General features: G+C 35.8%; 1 protein-coding gene across 1 annotated transcript in view; it reads left to right on the forward strand.

The window, feature by feature from the left end:
* The first annotated feature begins 225 nt into the window (after window positions 1–225).
* LOC140171209 (nucleolar protein 6-like) overlaps window positions 226–20,282 on the forward strand; it is a 41,805-nt gene continuing 21,748 nt past the window's right edge. The window contains exons 1-10 of the mRNA XM_072194422.1: window positions 226–304; window positions 9,669–9,867; window positions 10,535–10,651; window positions 11,635–11,814; window positions 12,567–12,864; window positions 13,258–13,418; window positions 13,988–14,108; window positions 15,102–15,265; window positions 16,141–16,256; window positions 17,333–17,510. Of these exons, the coding sequence (XP_072050523.1) occupies window positions 9,691–9,867; window positions 10,535–10,651; window positions 11,635–11,814; window positions 12,567–12,864; window positions 13,258–13,418; window positions 13,988–14,108; window positions 15,102–15,265; window positions 16,141–16,256; window positions 17,333–17,510 (1,512 nt within the window). The 5' untranslated portion in view covers window positions 226–304; window positions 9,669–9,690. The remainder of the gene's footprint in view (window positions 305–9,668; window positions 9,868–10,534; window positions 10,652–11,634; window positions 11,815–12,566; window positions 12,865–13,257; window positions 13,419–13,987; window positions 14,109–15,101; window positions 15,266–16,140; window positions 16,257–17,332; window positions 17,511–20,282) is intronic.

Genomic DNA, 20,282 nt, shown 5'->3' on the forward strand with positions numbered 1-20,282 from the left:
ATTTATTTATTTATTTATTTATTTATTTACTAATTTATATTAATATTTATGGTTTATATGTAAATTTATGTTAATGGTATCTATATGTAAATTTATGTTAATGGTATCTTATTAATCTTATATGGAACACTAACCGTTCAACACCCCAAGTGGGGAAAAGTGAACCAGTCTTTTCCCAATCCATGGGTGAGAGTGCTCCTCGACAAAAAGGAATATCGAAATAAAAAATAAACACATGCACATGTTTGAGTACTTGATCGGGTGAAGTGGTGGGATTTCCGTGAAGCATTTCTCCCTCTCCAAGGTTTGTTTTTACACGATAATCATTTTGATCCATTGTTATAATGGCCCGACACATTCTTGTAATTTGTGTGATTTCAGTGATAGCTAGAATACTGAAAAGCAGGGTGGTAAAAATCTTGTTGCACGGTCAGGCAGTTTAAAGTCGAAGTCTGCCGAATTCTGCACATTCCCATTGGTATCGTATATACCGTTGTTGCTCGAGAACTCTAGCCAAGAATTTGCTCACCGATAGCTTCACATTCTAGGCTAGAGACCGTTGTATTCAAAATCTAGTCGGATTCGCTGAAGCATGACACCGTGTAAAGCAATGGAAGTTCAGTTTAAGTAAACACAGCCGATCACGACAGGCGATTGCATCATGCATCAAAAATGTTGCTAAAATTACACTTCAGCTAAATTTTAGACTATCCAAAATACGCAAATCTTGCTCAAAAGATACAGTTGACTCATCGAAATAACTTTCATCCAAATTTCAACATTAACAGAATAAATAACCTCCGGTGTAAAAAATTGCACCGCTGTCCGACCGAAAAACCATAGTAAAGTACTCTAGCATCGAATGCGTAACTATCGTGTGCAAATTCGAAGCTAGAGTTCTCGAGTAAATATACCGGGGTATATACGATAGTAGTCAAAATATTAAATTCTCGATCATGAGAACCAGACGTGGTCTAATTCTGCATAAAACCGGGCCACGTTATTTCTATAGATCTGCTGCGCATTCAAATTGCATTGTAATTGAATCGTAAATTTATCATTTGTGTTAATGCTATAAAATATAAATTATGTTTACACCAGTGCCGTACGATTATTAGTTCACCTCGTAAACTTGTATGGCTCAAAATTCGGACCGCTCGCCATTAAGTTTACTGCTTTCTGTGTTTTGAAATTTGTTGACGTTTTAATGATCCCGATTTCCGGTCGATTATTTTAGCTGTGTCACATCACGTGCATGACGCTAGTGGGTACCAGCCAAACTTCAGAAAAAAAAATCATGATCGCCGATAACGATGTGATATGGGACTTACATAGGATTACACAGAAATATTTCTTGCCAAAATTTGACCATTTCTAGGTAGCTTGGCCCTACTTTGTCTGCGTTATATGAAAAAGGACAGTCTTAAGTAAGTAAATGTGCAACGCTTTTGATGTTTTGGGAGACTGGGAGGGATCGGAACAAAAAAACGATGGAGCCTATTCTTGACTGTGTAATATTCCTTCACCACACTGCCGTACGGCAATTTAACCTTAGGCACTTGAAACTTGATTCTGAGTTTAGCGTCCACCGCCTGCGTTATGAATTTTGTGCAGCGCTTTGAGATGTAAAATCTGAAAATAATTCATTATTTTGCAAATTACTACTAAACCAGAAAGAAAATTTGTTCTGCAAAATTTTTAAACCCGTTTTTTTGTATTTGAACACTTCAAAAACTATAGAATACCTTGAAAACTATTTGATGAATCCATCTAAATATTTTAGCATTAAAAATATACAGGTTTTTGACCCTTGCTCTATCCAATTATTTCAATTATCCTTTGGGATACCAGGGGTAGACTAGAAATCAACCTGGCCAAAATGTTTTTACCAGATTGTTGATGTTGTAAATAATTTAACTAGGAAAGACCTAGTTTTGACAAATTGGTGCCAAAATGTATTTCATAATGTTCTGCATGATTGTTATTTTTGTATTTAATGATTCAATCCCCCCACCCCACCCCAATCCCATTTCCCTTATCCTCAAATGTATACGGAGAGGTTAGTACAAATTGGAGTGCAGAAGACTGGCATGGTATACTTCGGAATACATTTGGTTTGTTTTAAAACTTGAAAAACAAAAAGCAAGATAATTATACTTTTATAAATGTTTACGTGTGTTTGTGACTAACGTGTAGCGGTGTCAGTAAAACACCCAACACCGCCACCGAAAATAAAACACCGAAATAACCGGGTCAACCGAAAATGAATGACTGGCATGTCAGGCATCAGAACGTCACATGCAATCAATGATGGCAAGTGTAAACACCGTCGAAATCACCGTACTCGACAGACTGATTATTGATTTCTGATTCACTTCTGCCGATCATTATAATAGAGTAGGCATGCCTCCTGTACAAACAAAGTAATTTGGGAGGCCAAAATATGCACCTTGAATTTTCGAAATACGAAAAAAAAACCAAAAAACTTTGAAACCGGCAAATTTGCGTTTTGCCAAATAAATACCCCGGATAAATACCCCTTTCGTCATGCTCAAATCCTTGAAAGGCTACATTTTTACCCTCCTAAATAAAGTTGCATTTCCCTCACATCTCGCAAAACATTTCTTACCTATTTAGATATATATATTTTCCACCAAGATCGTTGTTTATATCCTGGGAATTGTCTATCGTTGTTATTCTAAATTCTGAAATTATCAGGTAATTATCCTGGCACGAATTCTACCAAATCAAAACCGGGATCAAAACACGTGTACGGTACTTTCCCACACATCGCGCGGACTAAATATAGATTGGGGTTTGACCTGACCTAGATAATTTAGCGACCCTGGAAGCAAGTACCGTCAGCTGGACCAACTGAATAGATGAGAATATTTTTCGTTGTTTTAACTATCCACAAAAACAAGAGAAGTAAATAATACACTCAGACATCATTTTAACATACATGTGTTTCTTTCTTTTTTTCATAATACTATAAAAACAAAACTAACAAACAAACAAAAATGCTGTGATTATTTAAAAAAAAATCTAATTCAAACCTGAGAATGGAAAACTTTGATTTAAAAACATACGCAAGCACAGCACATGACAGCAGTGCCATAAATTGAAATAAATAAATAGATAAGGCCGTATAAAATTAATGTTTTAGTTCTCGTCCAGAGGATTTTCATGAATTGATGAGGGAGGGAGGTGTTTTTTTTTTTTTTTTTTTTTCCAATGTAAAATTAGCATTGTCAGTAGTTTTCGGTCTTCTCCAACAGTGTTTGTGGAAACGATGAGGTCTTTTTTTTTTTTTTCAAATGTGAGATTCTGGGGATAAACCCCCTAGAGTACCACAAAAAGACTTGGAAGTGATGCTTGTTCTCTAATAAACTTATTTATGTGTATGAAGATTTCATAAATCATTCCAAAGTCTAAAAAATTGAAAAATCTAAAAAAAAAAAAAATCTGACAAATCCCAGAAATTGAGGAGGGAGGGGACGAAAAAAAAAATATTAATTTTACACGGCCTAATCAAAAACAAAAACAAAAAACAGATGAATAAATAATTACTAAAAAACGGCCTAATTTTTCAAGAAAACACGCAAGGCATTGTGAAATTGAGAAAAAGAAAGATAAAGAAACACGGCAAGGACTCAATTTTTTTTTTATTTCGTTAAAATCATGCATGGATTTATGATCACATTGCTACAAAAAAATCAATGTATCAAAATATAATAATAATAATATTAAATAATAATAATAAATAAAAGCAAACTAATTAACAAAAGCTACGTAAACATGTTGAATATTGTGTTCTAAAAATTGATCATCATGCAGATGGACCTCATTAATCCATTTAATTATTTGTCCGCCAGTATTATTTTTCCGACGACAAACATTTCATATTTATAGAATATCGAGGTAAAAAGTTCCCCATACTTTAATTTCCCGGTCCCACACTCACAGCGGCAAGGTAGACTATTGCTCATGCTGTAAGAATTTTCCACTGTGGGAATTTTCCATATAAAAAGTATCTTGACGTTTGTTTGCCTACTTAATTATTCATGAGCTCATCAATTGAAGCATTGGGATGTCTAAGGATTTTCCGTTCAAAAAGGGGAAATCCCTTGGTTTGTCTTGGTATATTAGCTTTGTCACGCCCAATATTTCCATATTTGGGTATTGTTGACATCATCAAACAACAGGCATCCAAATCTGACCAATCACAATCAAGATCTCTAAATGATACGGGCGCCCGCCCTTGCTTACTAAATAAGTCAACCCCGCCATGTGGTCTTCTGTGGGAATATCCCTATCAGGGCCTGGCTTGGAGCCGGCCGCCAATGCATTTGAAACTTTTGAGTGACTGTTCGCCGTGACTAAAAACCATGCGCTATTTTAGCACTCTGTGAAGAGGCTAGACGTGGACTGGAAGAATTGATAACTCGTGAATAATTTTCCGATTTTCAGAGCAAGTTTGCACTATTATTTTTAATTTATTTTTGTTTGTTTTTTTTATGTGGGAAATGGTCTGGGAAAATCAAAGGAATATTTGAGTATTGTTTGACATTGTGATTTGAATCTTTTTGAGTGTGTCACTTTTTGTTTTTTTTTGCTCTCGTGGTTCATTTTATACCAGGGCGATTCTAGAGAGTTGGAGGACGAATCGCCCATCGTGTGATGGATGCCACCGCGCGTGTCCAGGATCTTTTCATGCGGGGGGCTCAGAGGGGCTTTCAGAGTTATGCAGCAGGGGGCTTAATGGCTAAAACGGCTGATTTTACATGATTTTTAACAAAGTGCGGGGAGCTACAGCACCCAAAGCCCCGGACATGCCACTGAACGCTGCCTGTATTATAATAATGCTTTGTAATTGTAAACAGCTCATAATCAACACAAAATCGATTGCCGTGCATGAATACACGGTCTTGTCGGACGCTTTGAGAAATTTAGCGATCTCAAGTGTGATTCCAAGTAAGAACCCGGGGTAAGAACTCTCTTTTAAAAACATCAAAAACCGCCGATGGGCGACGGTGTTTAACTTACTTTTGAGAAACTTAGCGATACTCAAGTGTAATTCCAAGTAAGAACTCAATTTTAAAAACATCGTATTAAACATAAACATCAAAAACCACCGATGGGCGACGGTGTTATTAAACTTAGTTTGGTGTCTACCAAACCATCAAAATTTTCGTTATTACACGGTGTATAACGCTTTGATCCACCGTCGAGTGGGTGCTTCAATAGCACCGGTTTTATTCGGTGTACCGAAACACCGCTACACGTTATTTGTGACATTATGTTGCGACTGGCGATACCCAATTAGAATGAACAAAAGCGTATAAGCATTGATAAAAGGCCGCTGATAATGAAACCTTGAAAATAATGAATAATGAAATAGTTGCCTTATTATGAGCTGAAAAAAATGGGACGCTAAACTCAACATCAAGTTTCAATAGCCTTATACGATGGACAGATAGTATCAGTTTGTGAATGAGGACATCGTATAAGTTCCTTGTACTAGCCGTACTATTACGCTGACTTTCCTATTCGGCGAGGAGGATGATTTGTTTTACAAACAGAGAGGTAGACAAAAGGTCTGTCAAAACTGTTCCGCTTGTCCAAATACTCAAGTATCAAAAGGATGGTCCACAATAGAGTGATTCACGCAACATGAATAGGGGATTAAGGGGGTACTACACCTCTCAATAAATTTTTGTCTATTTTTGCATTTTTCTCAAAAACTAATAACACAGTGGTAACAAAAGTTATGTATATATTATAGGGGCAAGGAAGCCAATTACTACACTGGAATTTCAGTGACCCAAGACAAGCGGTTCGTTATTTATGATAAGAAATACGGTACCGCTAGGATGTACCTCATTTCCTATCATATATATTGAACCGCTTGTCTTGAGTCACTGATATTTCAGTGTAGTAATTGGATTCCTTGCCCCAATATGTACATAACTTTTGTTACCAGTGTGTTATTAGTTTTTGAGAAAAACGCAAAAATAGTCACAAATTTACCACAGGGGTGTAGTACCCCCTTAAAAAACTGTGAAGTAGGACCATGTGCTTCTTTTGTCCACTTTGCCATCAAGATTTCGAATAGAAACAGTTCAGACCCAGAACAGGATCATGTCAGAAATTAATATTTTGTTCTGGGTCTGATTATTCGGACTATGTTTACACAACATCATGAACATGAACTCACATGTTTTCAAGCAAATTCGCCGATAATAGGTGATCAAAAGCGATCGGAATGTTACAAAAGTACAGATCGCATTCAGCTTACTTCATATGAGATGATCTTTGGAAAAATACGGCATAATTTGTCATGGTGCTTGCGGAATGCCATGCAGTAAAATACTAAAACGTTGCGGCAATTCATGATTAACAACTAAAAATCGGTGTGTCGTTCGTATCCTCTGCTGTCAATTTCTTATCCACTCACTAGTCCTCACAAAAGCTTTGTGTTGATTACGTAATGTGTGGAGGCAAATTGCAATAAGTACTTCGTCTTACGTAACAGTATTGTTCTCCAAAAAACCTGGAAGTGCTACATATGGTCATGTTTTTTATACTGGGACCCTAAAAAAGGTGGTGCTGTCACATTTTGCTAAATCATTTTGTCTACTTATTCCTATATTTTTGCCAAAATTCATCATGAACAAATGGTTTTGGTCTTATTTTGAAGATAAATTATTAATCTAATGAATTAATAACAAATACAATTAAACAAATGTATTAATTAATTACAACAGCTTAATTAGGTTAATTAGTCAGGGGTGGTGCCGGAAGTGGAGGAGCCGGAGCGGAGGAGCTCTGTGTAATTCCAATGGGAATTTGATGTTCATTAATAAAATTTATGCACTTTGTTGCCTAGTAGAAGTTAAAATGCATTTGCATAATGTTAATCTTATTTTTTAACTTTCTATAACAATAATTACCTTGTTAATCTTAATAAACTTAGTAATTAAGGATTTAACAAGCTTTTAATTAATGCAGTGGAATGTGGGTCATGCAATACAATGGGCTTTAATTTTGCATGCATGCATATGAAATAAATTTCAATATTGTTTTATCTTTGAAATATAAAATAAATCTTCTCACAGGAGATTATTAGTCAAAGGATTTAATCTGATGATATATTGATCTCTGGTTTATTGTTAAATAGTTTATTGATACATGTATTGTGCATGTATATGCCTACATGTACATGTACCTTTGTTACTAATTATTCACTGTATTGATTTTTGGAACACCCTATTAGGAATTGGATATTTAGATTTGATATTATAGCAATTCTGTAAACTATTTTGAATATATTTTCCAAATTTAATGGCACTTAGGGAAATTTTACATAAATTAAAACATTTAATTTACAACTTTTTCACACCCTGTATAACACAATGGGTTTAACAAATATAGTGCAAACTATATATTTAATGAAAGAAATAACTGTGTACATTCCAAATATCAAGTTCATTTTCCAATTTAATATACTATGTAGAAATATTGGAGTGGTAAAGAAAGTAATTTTTTCGGTATTTTCAATGGAATCACCCTGTATATTTTTTCGTACACCTGTATATCCACTCAAACTTTACAGATTTGCAATCATGACAATATATGCTTTCTAAAAATGTATACTTTTACTAGTTTGGGTGAAAACTGTTTGAAATATAATCAGAAATACAAAATAGGAGTTGATTTTTGACAAATTGCAAGATGTGACACAATTGGGTCCCACCTCAAAAAACATGACCATATGGCGCTCTAGCTGAAATACAGCAAGATAATGTAAGATAGTAAAAGTCTGTAGTTTAGCTAGAGTATCTCGAGCTAATGAGAACCAACTTGGGTATGCACAGTTATTTTCGTCGAGCGTACTACGCAAAGACCGGCACTTACGATGCAAACAACGCTTTTAAGAATTCACCAATCCCACGGTCGTTGCAGGCAAGGCCAAGGGTGCATCCTCTCATGATCGAGAATTTGTTATTTTGCCATAGTATACACATGTATCTGTAGCATGGCTATGTACGTATAACATCCCAAGCCTTTGGCAATGTATGGACCAAAGATTTTGTGCACATAATTTTAGGCCTATATCAAAATGTATATTTTGGACGATTGTACAGCTATCGTTTCTACCCTATGACGTATGAAAGTTTCTTGTTATCAAATTGTCAGCAAAAAACTGGTCATCATCTTTTTGATGAAGAAAAATGAGAATATTCACGCCGGGACAGGCCGAAAATCTTACCTCAATCGTAAAATCCACCCGATGTATGTCATAAACAATTAAGCCATTATATTCATTGTTGTAGTGTCAGTGATTGTCTCTGTGTATTGTCCTTGCAGCTGCAAGATGAGTTGTCAAGCTGAATTTATAATCAATCGCTGAAACACCACCAGGAAATCACCTGCACGTGCATGACGTAGTTGTTAAGAACTGAGCACGCTGACTGGTCCAAGTAGTTTTTTTTAACCAATCAGGTTAGACGTACTTCGCTTTTCGTGGTCGGATCTGCATTACCCATGAAGGCCGTCGCGTTCATTGATTGGCTTCACGATCGCGATAAATGGTTAATATACAACCAATGAACCAATCACAAAATGGGTTATGGCGCCCGTTAGAAATTTTGCACACGGCACGTCCTGGTGCACTGCGGTGCCATGCTGCTTCGCTTTTCACATGAAGTGTGATGTGTCCAGACAGGATATAGCATGGCATGGTATGGGTACCAGTGGCGTACTGTGGCCGCTCCTACCCCGGGGGGCTGAAGAAAATTCAATTTTGCCGCCCCGAAACAGCCCGAAAAGGTTGACCCAATAGCACCCTAAAAGCAACCCATTTTGATGTATAGTACAATTTTTCACAATTTTTATACTTTTCAAATTTTTCCACCCTTTTTCTTTACTAATTCTTTTTGCCGCCCTTCGCTTTTTGCCGCCTTTGCTTTAACCCCCGGGCTGGCTCCCCAAAGCCCCCAAAATATGTGCATGGGTACAGTTTTTGTCAGAGAAGAACGGCAATTGTTTACATTTTGAGAACGTGTATAGCGTCAACACCGTCACCATATATGACGGCATAATGATGCACCAACTTAAAAATCCACCATGTCAAACATAAGATGGCTTGGCGTCATCACTCCATCAGAGCACTGATTTTTAAGCTTCATGGGAAGCCTACTTTAGTTTCAAAATGAGAACACAGAGTGGCTTATCTTTGACCCACTTTCTCAATCTCGCATGCCAGAGGTTAAAATAAAATGTCAAATGATCCCTAACTAATATCATAAGATCATGAACTTTACCTTCTCAAAATGTACCGGTGAAACAATTTGTTAAGAAACAAAACTTGTTCCGGCCAGGTTCCGACACCGATTACGAAACCCAGTGGTGACATTCCATTCATTTGGCACACCACATGATCACTCAGGTGAACTGGGTTGGATGATCGACTCGGACACTGGTTGAGCATCTAGGATTGGAAGAGGATCAGCTAGTCATCAGCATCAGCATTGGATGGAGACAGGTTCTCCCAACATATTCTAACAAAATATATGAGTGTTGTTGAACTGTAAAGTTATAACTTCCTTTATATCTTCTGCCAAGAAGTACTTCATTCACACACATCTTTTTCTTTTCTCTTTTAGATTGAATGATATTGTCCCCACAATGGTGAAACGAGGAAGTGATTCAGGCCCTGTGTCTGAAGGTGAAACACCTACATCACCTACCCAGAAGAAACCAAAGGTCAGCAAGGAGAAACTGTACAAACCACCAACAAGTGAAGAGCTTGCATCACTAAAAGAAACGCAAACACTTTACCAGTCAAGTTTGTTCAAGTTTAAGGTACTGTATGTGTTGTTAATTTTATATAGATGTCTCGTCCAATATTTTAAAACTCATAGCTCGACCAATAAATATGGGCTAAATCGATCCAATTTTAAATCAAACTTGGGTGGTAGCTGCATTATGGGTACCATCAAGTGTTGGTAGTATCCAAGGTCACATATAGCTGCAGGTCTACTTAAAGGGGGGAGGGTGAGGGCGGCTTATTTTTGGTCTCGAGGTGGGATGGTCTTAGAGGTGATACGCACCTGTTCGTCCCATTCTCTGCACTGGTATCAATTCATATTTTAAACAATTTTAGACATGTATATTATTGTAATCTTTTCTGAATGTATTTTGGTATTTTATATTTAACTGTTATTATGATATTGTGTAATCTCCAGTGTATAGTCTAATAAATAAATAAAAATAAATAAATAAATAAATACGGATGTCAAAAGTCCTGTGAGTTTATTTGTTTGCCACTCATATGATACAGTATGACATTCAGCTATTATAATAATATGTTTCCGAGATTAAATCGCCCCATGGTGGAGGCATTCCAATCGATGCCTTGCGTCGAAAACCGCAATATTTCTAGTTGGCCATGATATAGGTTTAATACTTTGACATGATGACATTGACATGGCAATTAAATGTTTTTAATTTCATATCAAATTATCAATAGATGCAAGAGTTGATCTCTGAAGTGCAGCTGCCTGAAAAAAAGAAGAAAACATTGACTAGTCTCTTACACAGTCTCAACGATGTCCTGACCAGTCTTCCAGATCAGAAGATAACAGATGTAAGCTACATGTTGTAGAGTTGTACAGATTATTCATTTCATTTTTCTTAAACCAGGGTAACCCCTTCAGTATCTGATACTGATCTCCAAGGGGACCCTGAATAAACAAATTTGCTGTACAACTTCTGCATACAGGAGCAATGCAATATGCATAATAATAATATAATAATTAGATAATATATGTACATGCAGTATTACAGTATTTATAATGTACATCAGAATGAGGCATTGAAATTGATCAAGATAAAACACACACGATACATTTTAAAATATGCACTTCATGCAAAGTTTTTATGAAAGTAAATTTATTTATAATATGAGCAAAATATTTAGTACGTAGGTGTATACATGTACGTAATCTATCATGTAGAAACCAAAAGTTAGGGAAATAAAAAGGGAAAAGGATGAAGCCATTCGAAAAAAGTACCATATCAAGTGTTACTGATGATGACTGATGGTAACGTAACATTGATGCTTGATTGCAACACAACCATACAAATTAAATCTTGGATATTGGTATCAGAATATGACCCACCTAGACAACAGATGATCCAACAAGTGGCAAAGTCCAGCATTATCAGTTAATGAGTGCCAATTATTACACAAAGTGTGACTGACTGTCATCAACAGAAATGCTACACCAACTGTTACCATTGGTTACCGTGTATTTTTCAAAGCGCAATCTTGACAGCAATATCTGCCTTCATGAATATGAAAATTCTCATTGCATGCAAAGCAAAGGGGCTATGCCTGTTTGTGAATGATCTGTAGTCTACTTCTCTAAAATTAATAATTTAGGTGGCTGTAATTTTCTTTGAAAGGGGGAATTCCAAATATGTCATTTACCACAATTTATACCATAGTCAATATTTTGTAACCTCTATCTGAAATTTGATGAATTTTATAACCCTTCTTTTACTTATCAACAAATGCAAATTGATGCAGGTTCTAAATCAATTTCCTTTGTCACTCCCATTTTGTAGCTTTCAGATACATCATGGCTAACAAAACATGTCAAAGTGCCATTGCAGTGGGCAAAGACTCAGCTGAAGGGTGAAGTGTGCTTCCAGAAACCGTCATCAGTCAAAGTGGTTGGCAGTTTTCTTCTTGACACATGTTTGTATTCAAGCCTTAATGTGGATGTTGCTGTTGAAATGCCAATGGTAGGTTTCCACTTCTGGGTGATAAAGTCATTTGCTGTACATTGGTTCGCCTCAAGTTCGGTTGTGACATAGGTGCGTATTTGGCTGGTCGCAGTATCGAATCGTGTGTGTAAGTTAATCGTACAGAGTCTGTACATGCACACGTACAAGGTCAGTTTGTTAGCACGCTTAACGTGTAACACAAAAAAGCAATGATGTGACGTCACTATTGAACTTCAAGTGAACCAAAGAATATGTATGCATTTGAAAGCATTAAATGTGTGATACAATTCCTGGATGAAGTACGTAATTGAGAAAGTAATGTCTACCAGCTATCAATTCAATTATTTACCTGTGGGGTATGTGCAGGTGTATGGGGGTGGGGTGTGTGTGTCTGGAGAGGATTATGTGTGAGTGATGTGTGCAACTGTGCATTTGTAGACACCGTCAATCTAAGATAAGTAAATGCTATATAACCAAGAACACACAGGAACAGATCACAAATGGCATCAAATTGCATTATATAGCGTCCGGACGCTGTTGGGTACAGCCAAACTTGGGTGAATAAAACTAGCAGAGTCTGGGGTAAAATCCAACAAAATTTTGAATGTGTGTGACCATCATCAGGGTTTGGGGACTTGTTTGTTGACATTTTATTAAAAATGGCAATTTGACATTGAAAAAATTGTTTCACAAATAAATTCACTTTGTTGCTAAAGATTCAAGTGATAGGTAGAGATAATGGAATCATTGACATTATACATTTGTTATAGGTGTGCTTCCATCAGAAAGACTACCTTAACTTTCGCTACCACCACAAGAGGGCGCTGTATGTGGCATACCTAGTCAAACATCTACGCAAGAACAAATTAGTTGACGACGTTCAGTACTCATTGGCAAATGGTGACAAATTAAGACCCATTGTGGTCCTGAAATTGATGGATAAATCAGCCAAAAAGGTATTAGTGAGGTTACATCCCTGTCCTTCTGCTGAGGCGTTTAGGGAAACTAGGTTCCTACCCAGTAAGAGTAATATACGCAGGCAGTGGTACACAGGACAAGGAGATGAAGGTGAGTTTCAGTAAGGCAGTTTCTGAGGGAGACCAGATTTATACCTAGTAGTAAAGTAACATATCGAGGGTTGAGGCAACTCACAATCACTTGCTCCCACAAAATGAGCATAAAGTTACTAGGGCACTATAAAAGATACAGTCCATTAATCTTGACAAAATTCAATAGAAAACAAAAGACATTGTGAAGGAAATATTGAGTTTGAAGACCAAAGCAAGGAGCCAAGGCATCTATGCGACATGTGCGTGTATACCGCAGTGTTTAAGCGAATGCTAGCGATATAAAGCTGCACCAAAGGAAATGCGCACTGACATCACTGTCCCATCAGGGTGAAAAATGGTATATGTAAATAACAACAAGGTTAATATTATGCATTCATTGTATCAATTGCAGATGACACTACACCAACACCAATCTACAATGCTTCAATACTAGCTGACCTGAATCTAGAGAAACACCTGCATCATCTCTATAATACCAGTCTCAATTTCCAGGGTTTCAAAGATGGTTTATTCCTCCTCAAGGTCTGGTTGCACCAGAGGCAATTGGACATGGTAATTATCTTGAAAATTTGATCAATCTTTTTAATTGCATTTGTGTCATATTCAGTAATAGCAATGCATCTTTGCAAAAGCAATGGGTTACTGCATATTTCTGTAAAATAATAGGTCCGGCTGGTATAAGGTGTCAAGATGATTGGTCAACACAGAATATATCCGTGTCTCTTTTGTAAAAGTTATTGTTATCAACTGATTGGCGTGATGCTCCTGAAATGGAACATGTTTGAGAATTACTGTTCTGCTAAAAGCATTCAAGTATAGATCCTATGGATTAAACCAACTGGAGTGGTATAACAATTGAAATGGTAGCCAAGTTGGAGGACAGTTCTATGATGACAGAGGGACAGGTCTCTAGCTTGATTCCAAAACCATTCATACCTACACAATTGTCCACCTGTCATATTATCATGGGAAAGGCATCTTGGGGGACAGAATTTTATTTTAATGAGGATGACTCTGTCATGAGTGATGTCATATTGCATACCCTCTATAAATTCAGTTCTATAGAATCATTGGCCTCTGCTGTATATGATTGGTGCCATTTTTTCCTATGCATTTAACAGGGTACAGGTGCTTTCAGTGGTTTCATCATGTCTATGCTGGTTTCATATTTGCTGTCTGAGAGGAAAATTCACAAGGTGATGAGCGGATATCAAATTATGCGCAATACATTACTTTATCTTGGTGAGTTGATTCTCATATATATAATGCTTTTTGAGTTTCTATTTTTTTTAATTGAAATATATTATCATGAATGCAGGGTTATTTGCTTATTTTTATGTAATTTGTTGTTTTAACGGCAGTCCATGTTAGAATTTAAAACCAGATCTAACAGTAATATTGTTTTACCCTCTGAGAGTCGGTGACTCCTTATTTCATCTTGTTTTTTATCTCACTTGTTTTAAAAAACCATTTACTCATTTACTCATAGTCGACTTCCCCTTCAAAATGCCCAATCCAGAGTACAGCATCCAAACCACATTCCACCTGTAGTTGTCACTTAAAAGTTTTGTTGTAGGAGCTTTAAATATGCAGAGTTATGGTGCAACAGGTGGAACATTTAGTTACTCATATTAAACCAGTAGAAGCTACTAGTTTGATTATTATTTGATTTTGATTTTTTAATACAAATCTAAGGTATATGACGTAATTAATTAAATTAACTACCATAGCAATAGAGGAATACAATTTTGAATATATTGCCCTGTACTACAGCATTCACGCGGTAACCTATGCATTGAAAAAAAAGTCAAAGAAAGGCTGATCACTCGCACCTGTAAGATTAGTATCTTTGAAAGAGCGGTATTGTATTCAATCTATGTTTGCTGACATACACAGATGATTAGTGCAATCTGCTTGTAGTGCAGGGTGATCTACACAAAAATTGTATTCTATTGCTATGGTAGTTAATCCGATTATTATGTCACTTCTACAGCGAATAAATAAGGCCTAATCAATGGCAGTGCATGTATGGGGAGGGGGATTACCTATTCTTGGGCTGTGGCCCCAGTCAAAATAAGAAATCAGGGGCATATTGCTACTTTTTAGGACAAAAATGTCCCATTTTTAAGTAAAACATTCCCCCCCCCCCACTTTTTTTTTAAAAAAAAAAAAAAGAATTCCTGTGTCCATCACTGGATTAATGATTAGTGATATTTATACATTGGTAATCTGCAGGGAATAGCAAGTGGACTGAGAAAGGCATCACCATGTGTACAGAGAGGAATAGACAAGATCCAGAGTTCATGGCGCAATTTGATAAGCATTTTGATGTTGTATTTGTTGATTCATCTGGATGTCTGAATTTATGTGCTAGTATGACCAAAGAAACATATGAAAGGGTAAGAAATTGATATTGTGAAAAATGTTGCCATTTATTTTCTAATGAGAAATGAAAAATGTGATTGTAGTATGCTTCTATACTATGGTCAGCAGATAATAGGCGGGAATTATTTGGTTTTTGTTACTGTGCCAGTCAATAAAGTTCCAACTTACGCATGCGTAAATTCACAAAAGCATGCGTCATTCACGCAAAATGCAAAGCGCAATTCTCGTAGGTGCTGCGCCTAGCTGTGTGTACGCCATTCTGTATCAATCCACGATGTTATGAGTCCCGCCTATTAAGAGCTGATCAGAGTATAGTATGCTACATGTAGTAAGGTCAAGAATAAAGTAAATAAGTATCAAGTAGATTTTGATTTGTGGGCAAAAAGCTCTGGAAGCAACAAATAAAGTCATGATCTTCTACATCCATGATGATTGAATTTTGGTAAAGTTTTAAAGTTACTGCTTGTAAAGTTCAGCGTTTTCTGATACATACAACCTGTTTATTGCTAAAAAAAGACTTGTTCATGCCAAGATTACAGAATGCTATACAGATATTTTATGATGTGATTCAGAAATTTTCTCAAAATAGCTAGAGCTATCTTAAGAACCACTGAACCAATACTAGGCTTGTTTGTACTCATTTTAATGCATTTGTCATGCTGATTTCAAATATTGTCATGAAAATTTACAATTCTGAAATTTTTGAAAAATTCAAATAAAATTTGAAACTTGTCGTCTGCAGTCGACACCCGCGTGGAGAGAGTGAAGGATCTGTGATAAAGTGGATATGATGATTGAAGGTGTGAAAGAGGGTATGCAAAAAGGTGGGAGAGTGCATTGTACCTAGCACTCATTTTTCATGAAATCTGATATATTACTATTATAACAGGTACGTCATGAAGCCAAGCTTTCCATGGATCACCTGGATAACAAAGCAGTAGATGCTTTTGATGTATTGTTTATGACACCAGCACCTTTTGTGAGGAAATTTGATCACATTTTTCAGTAAGTAAACAAATATTTTGAATAAATTCGAGGAAAAGAGCTAGGGCTGCACAGACTGCACAGACTGCACTGCAGGGGTATGCAACTTGTGTAATTTTGTTCTTTATGTGTAAGTAAAGGTGTTTTTTGAAGCTATTTTATAAATAATTATTTTCAATCATTGAAACATGGAGTCAAAGAAATTTAAAGAAAAGTGTAATCTTAGAAAATTATCTGTTAAGGGGTACTACACCCCTTGATAAATTTGTGACTATTTTTGCATTTTCTCAAAACTAATAACACACTGGTAACAAAAGTTATGTATATTATAGGGCAAGGAATCCAGTTACTACACTAGAATTTCAGTGATTCAAGACAAGTCATTATTGATTTATTGATCAAATATTGGGTTTCCCTCATTTTTGCCTGTAACTCCACAACTGTTGCCTGTGCTGAAATTAAATTTACAGTGCAGTAGTTGTAGTCCTTGCCCCTATAATATACATATCTTACTTGTCACCAATGTGCTATAATTTTTGAGAAAAATGCAAAAATAGGCACAAAATTGGCCAGGGGTGTAGTACCAACTTAAGAAACACGTTTCTCTCATGATGAAACACATTCCAACTAAAAAACAAGGAAACGGTACATACTAAACTGCTAGCACTCTGTCTTGAAAAAAGTGGAAGCATCTAGAAGAAATAATCAGTACTTGTTTCTTGTTTCCACATATCCAGTTTTTGTGCAATTGTTTTAATGCTGAAGGTTTAGTTCCACAAAACATGGAAGAAATATAATTTTCTATCATTTAAATGTTAGAAGTATTTGGAGTTTTTCTCTCAACTAATTGCTTTGTATGAGAAAAATGTGCTCAGATTCTGTGAAAGATTTTGATATCCAGTGGCGTAGCTAGGGGTTGTGGCGCCTAGGGCTAATGGTACATAATGGTGCCCCCCTTCTGTGCGTAATTTTGATTATAATGAAGTTGAATATCGGTCTTAAATTGATCTTTCAAATGATTTTATACTGAAATATGCCCGAATTACCACTTGTATCCCTGAATGTCTCCTATAATTCCTCATTATATTCATTGACAGCATCCAGGATCTCAAACAACTTGTCAAGTCTTGCAAGCAGTTACAATGTGAAGACAGACTAATGGAAACAGGAGAGGATACAGTGAAGTCTAGTCTGCCAGGTCTGATGGCACTCTTACGCAAAGCTCTTGGGAAGAGAGTGTACCTCTTAGGTGTTAGGTTACCTCAGAGTAAGCAAGTAAGTAGAAAAATTACAGTTTTAACATTTTTAAATCTTTTAAAAGTTTGAATTCAATCTTTCTATATGGAGTTTCTCCATGAATTGATAATGATGCACTTTCAAATATCCAAAGAAACTGTAGCAATAATATATGGCATTCATACACTCTTAGATAGCGAGAACCAATCAGAGCAAGTGTTAGAAAATCCAAACCAGGCATTGATTGTGTCTAATGTGCACTCCGCGTACTACGAACAGTGCTTTCACACGAGTTTGCGTCGCGTAGGCTTCGAATCATTTTTCGGGTGGGTTGATGCATTTATATTGGGTTCTATTTTCATGTATGTAGTTACTCCATTTCCGGAGGTTCTATGAGCGCAAAAAACCTCCAAAACCGAAGGTTCTGCGTATAACGTCTTGCGCAGAAACTCTGTTTTGGAGGTTTTATGCATGGACGACAGTGACTATTATTATAGTTAATAAACCACCACAGCGTGCGCAAAAACTCCAAAATCATTTGCGCCCGTCGCAAAACCTCGGATATTGGAGTTTTTGCGCATCAAAACTAATGTTATAAAAATTGTTTAAACATGCTTAACTTCATTACTTTTACTATAGGCAAAAACTCCAAAATCAGAGTTTTTGCGCCCGTCGCAAAACCTCATATATTGTAGTTTTTGCGTATAAAAACTAATGTTATAAAAGTTGTTTAAACATACTTAATCTTAATTACTTTTAGTATACGCAAAAACTCCAAAATCAGAGTTTTTTACCCGTCACGCAAAACCTCCGATATTGGAGTTTTTAAGCATCAAAACTAATATTATAAAAATTGTTTAAACATGCTTAACTTCATTACTTTTAGTATACGCAAAAACTCCAAAATCAGAGTTTTTGCGCATCAAAACTAATGTTATAAAAATTGTTTAAACATGCTTAACTTCATTACTTTTACTATACGCAAAAACTCCAAAATCGGAGTTTTTATACCCGTCAAAAACCTCCGATATTGGAGTTTTTATGTATCAAAACTAATGTTATAAAAATTGTTTAAACATGCTTAATCTTAATTACTTTTAGTATACGCAAAAACTCCAAAATCGGAAAACCTCCATTTTTTTAAATTGAATATATCGGACCCCTTGAAACGCCGATAATGTATTCAAGTCATTACAATTGAGAAATCCTTTGTCGGTATATGTGATGCAACCTCATTGAAACCTCAATAATATATTCAAGTCATTGCAATTGGGACATCATTTGTCAATATACGTGTGATCTGCCGACAATAAACACCGCTAATGAGTTTTCTATTCACCTTGGCTTATCTATAGGAGAGTAAGACGCTCTTTATGGGATTAGCTTATAAGACGCTCTTTATGGCAACAATTATTCCTACTTTACCCAAGGTTATTTAGGATAAGCCAAAGTTTATCGACGTTCTTTTGAATTAGTTATTCATGCAGCACTTTTAAGTTTCATGAAAGTTTTGGCAAATATAAAAAGAAAGGGGAAATATTGTTAAGATTTCACCAACAAAATAATGATAAAATAAAGGATAATAAAACATATTTTGAATTAAGTGCAGTTGTTAATGTTGGAGGATTTGCGTATCCACACGAATAGCATAATTATAACCATAAAACTCCGATAGTAACTATACATACATGATTTGCGATAAAAACTAATGTTATGATAATTGTTTAAACATGCTAAATCTTAATAACTTTTAGTATACGCAAAATCTCCAAAATCGGAGTTTTTGCGCCGGTCGCAAAACCTCCGATATTGGAGTATTTTGGGCATCAAAACTAATGTTATAAAATTGTTTAAACATGCTTAATCTTAATTACTTTTAGTATACGCAAAAACTCCAAAATCGGAGTTTTTGCGCCCGTCGCAAAACCTAATGTTATAAAAATTGTTTAAACATGCTTAACTTCATTACTTTTACTATACGCAAAAACTCGAAAATCAGAGTTTTTAAGCCGTCAAAAACCTCCGATATTGGAGTTTTTATGTATCAAAACTAATGTTATAAAAATTGTTTAAACATGCTTAATCTTAATTACTTTTAGTATACGCAAAAACTCCAAAATCGGAGTTTTTTGTGCCCGTCATAAAACCTCCGATATTGGAGTTTTTAAGCATCAAAACTAATATTATAAAAATTGTTTAAACATGCTTAACTTCATTACTTTTAGTATACGCAAAAACTCCAAAATCGGAGTTTTTGCGCCCGTCGCAAAACCTCCGATATTGGAGTTTTTGCATATTTATACTTCAGAATATCAAAGATTGATATGTTTTCTCTTGAAAAACAACATGGTTTTTAGGCCAGAACTTCTTAAGAAATTAAAGACCAAGGTTTATTTGATCGATGTTACGTCGATGTTCCCCGATCTCGCCATGATTTTGGACTGCAGTGCAGCTTGCTTGTTTTATGTTTACAAGCAGAGGTCATGACCTTTTGGCGTATTAATCAATTCTGATCTGTTCTGATTGGATGGTCTCAAGGTCGTCACAGTTATGTGACCTCCGATATTGGAGTTTTTGCGGATCAAAACTAATATTATAAAAATTGTTTAAACATGCTTAACTTCATTACTTTTACTATACAAAAACTCCAAAATCAGAGTTTTTGCGCCCGTCGCAAAACCTCCGATATTGGAGTTTTTGCGTATCAAAACTAATGTTATAAAAATTGTTTAAACATGCTTAATCTTAATTACTTTTAGTATACGCAAAAACTCCAAAATCGGAAAACCTCCATTTTTTTAATTGAATATA

The sequence above is a fragment of the Amphiura filiformis genome, chromosome 15, assembly GCF_039555335.1.
Source record: "Amphiura filiformis chromosome 15, Afil_fr2py, whole genome shotgun sequence".
NCBI lineage: Eukaryota > Metazoa > Echinodermata > Ophiuroidea > Amphilepidida > Amphiuridae > Amphiura > Amphiura filiformis.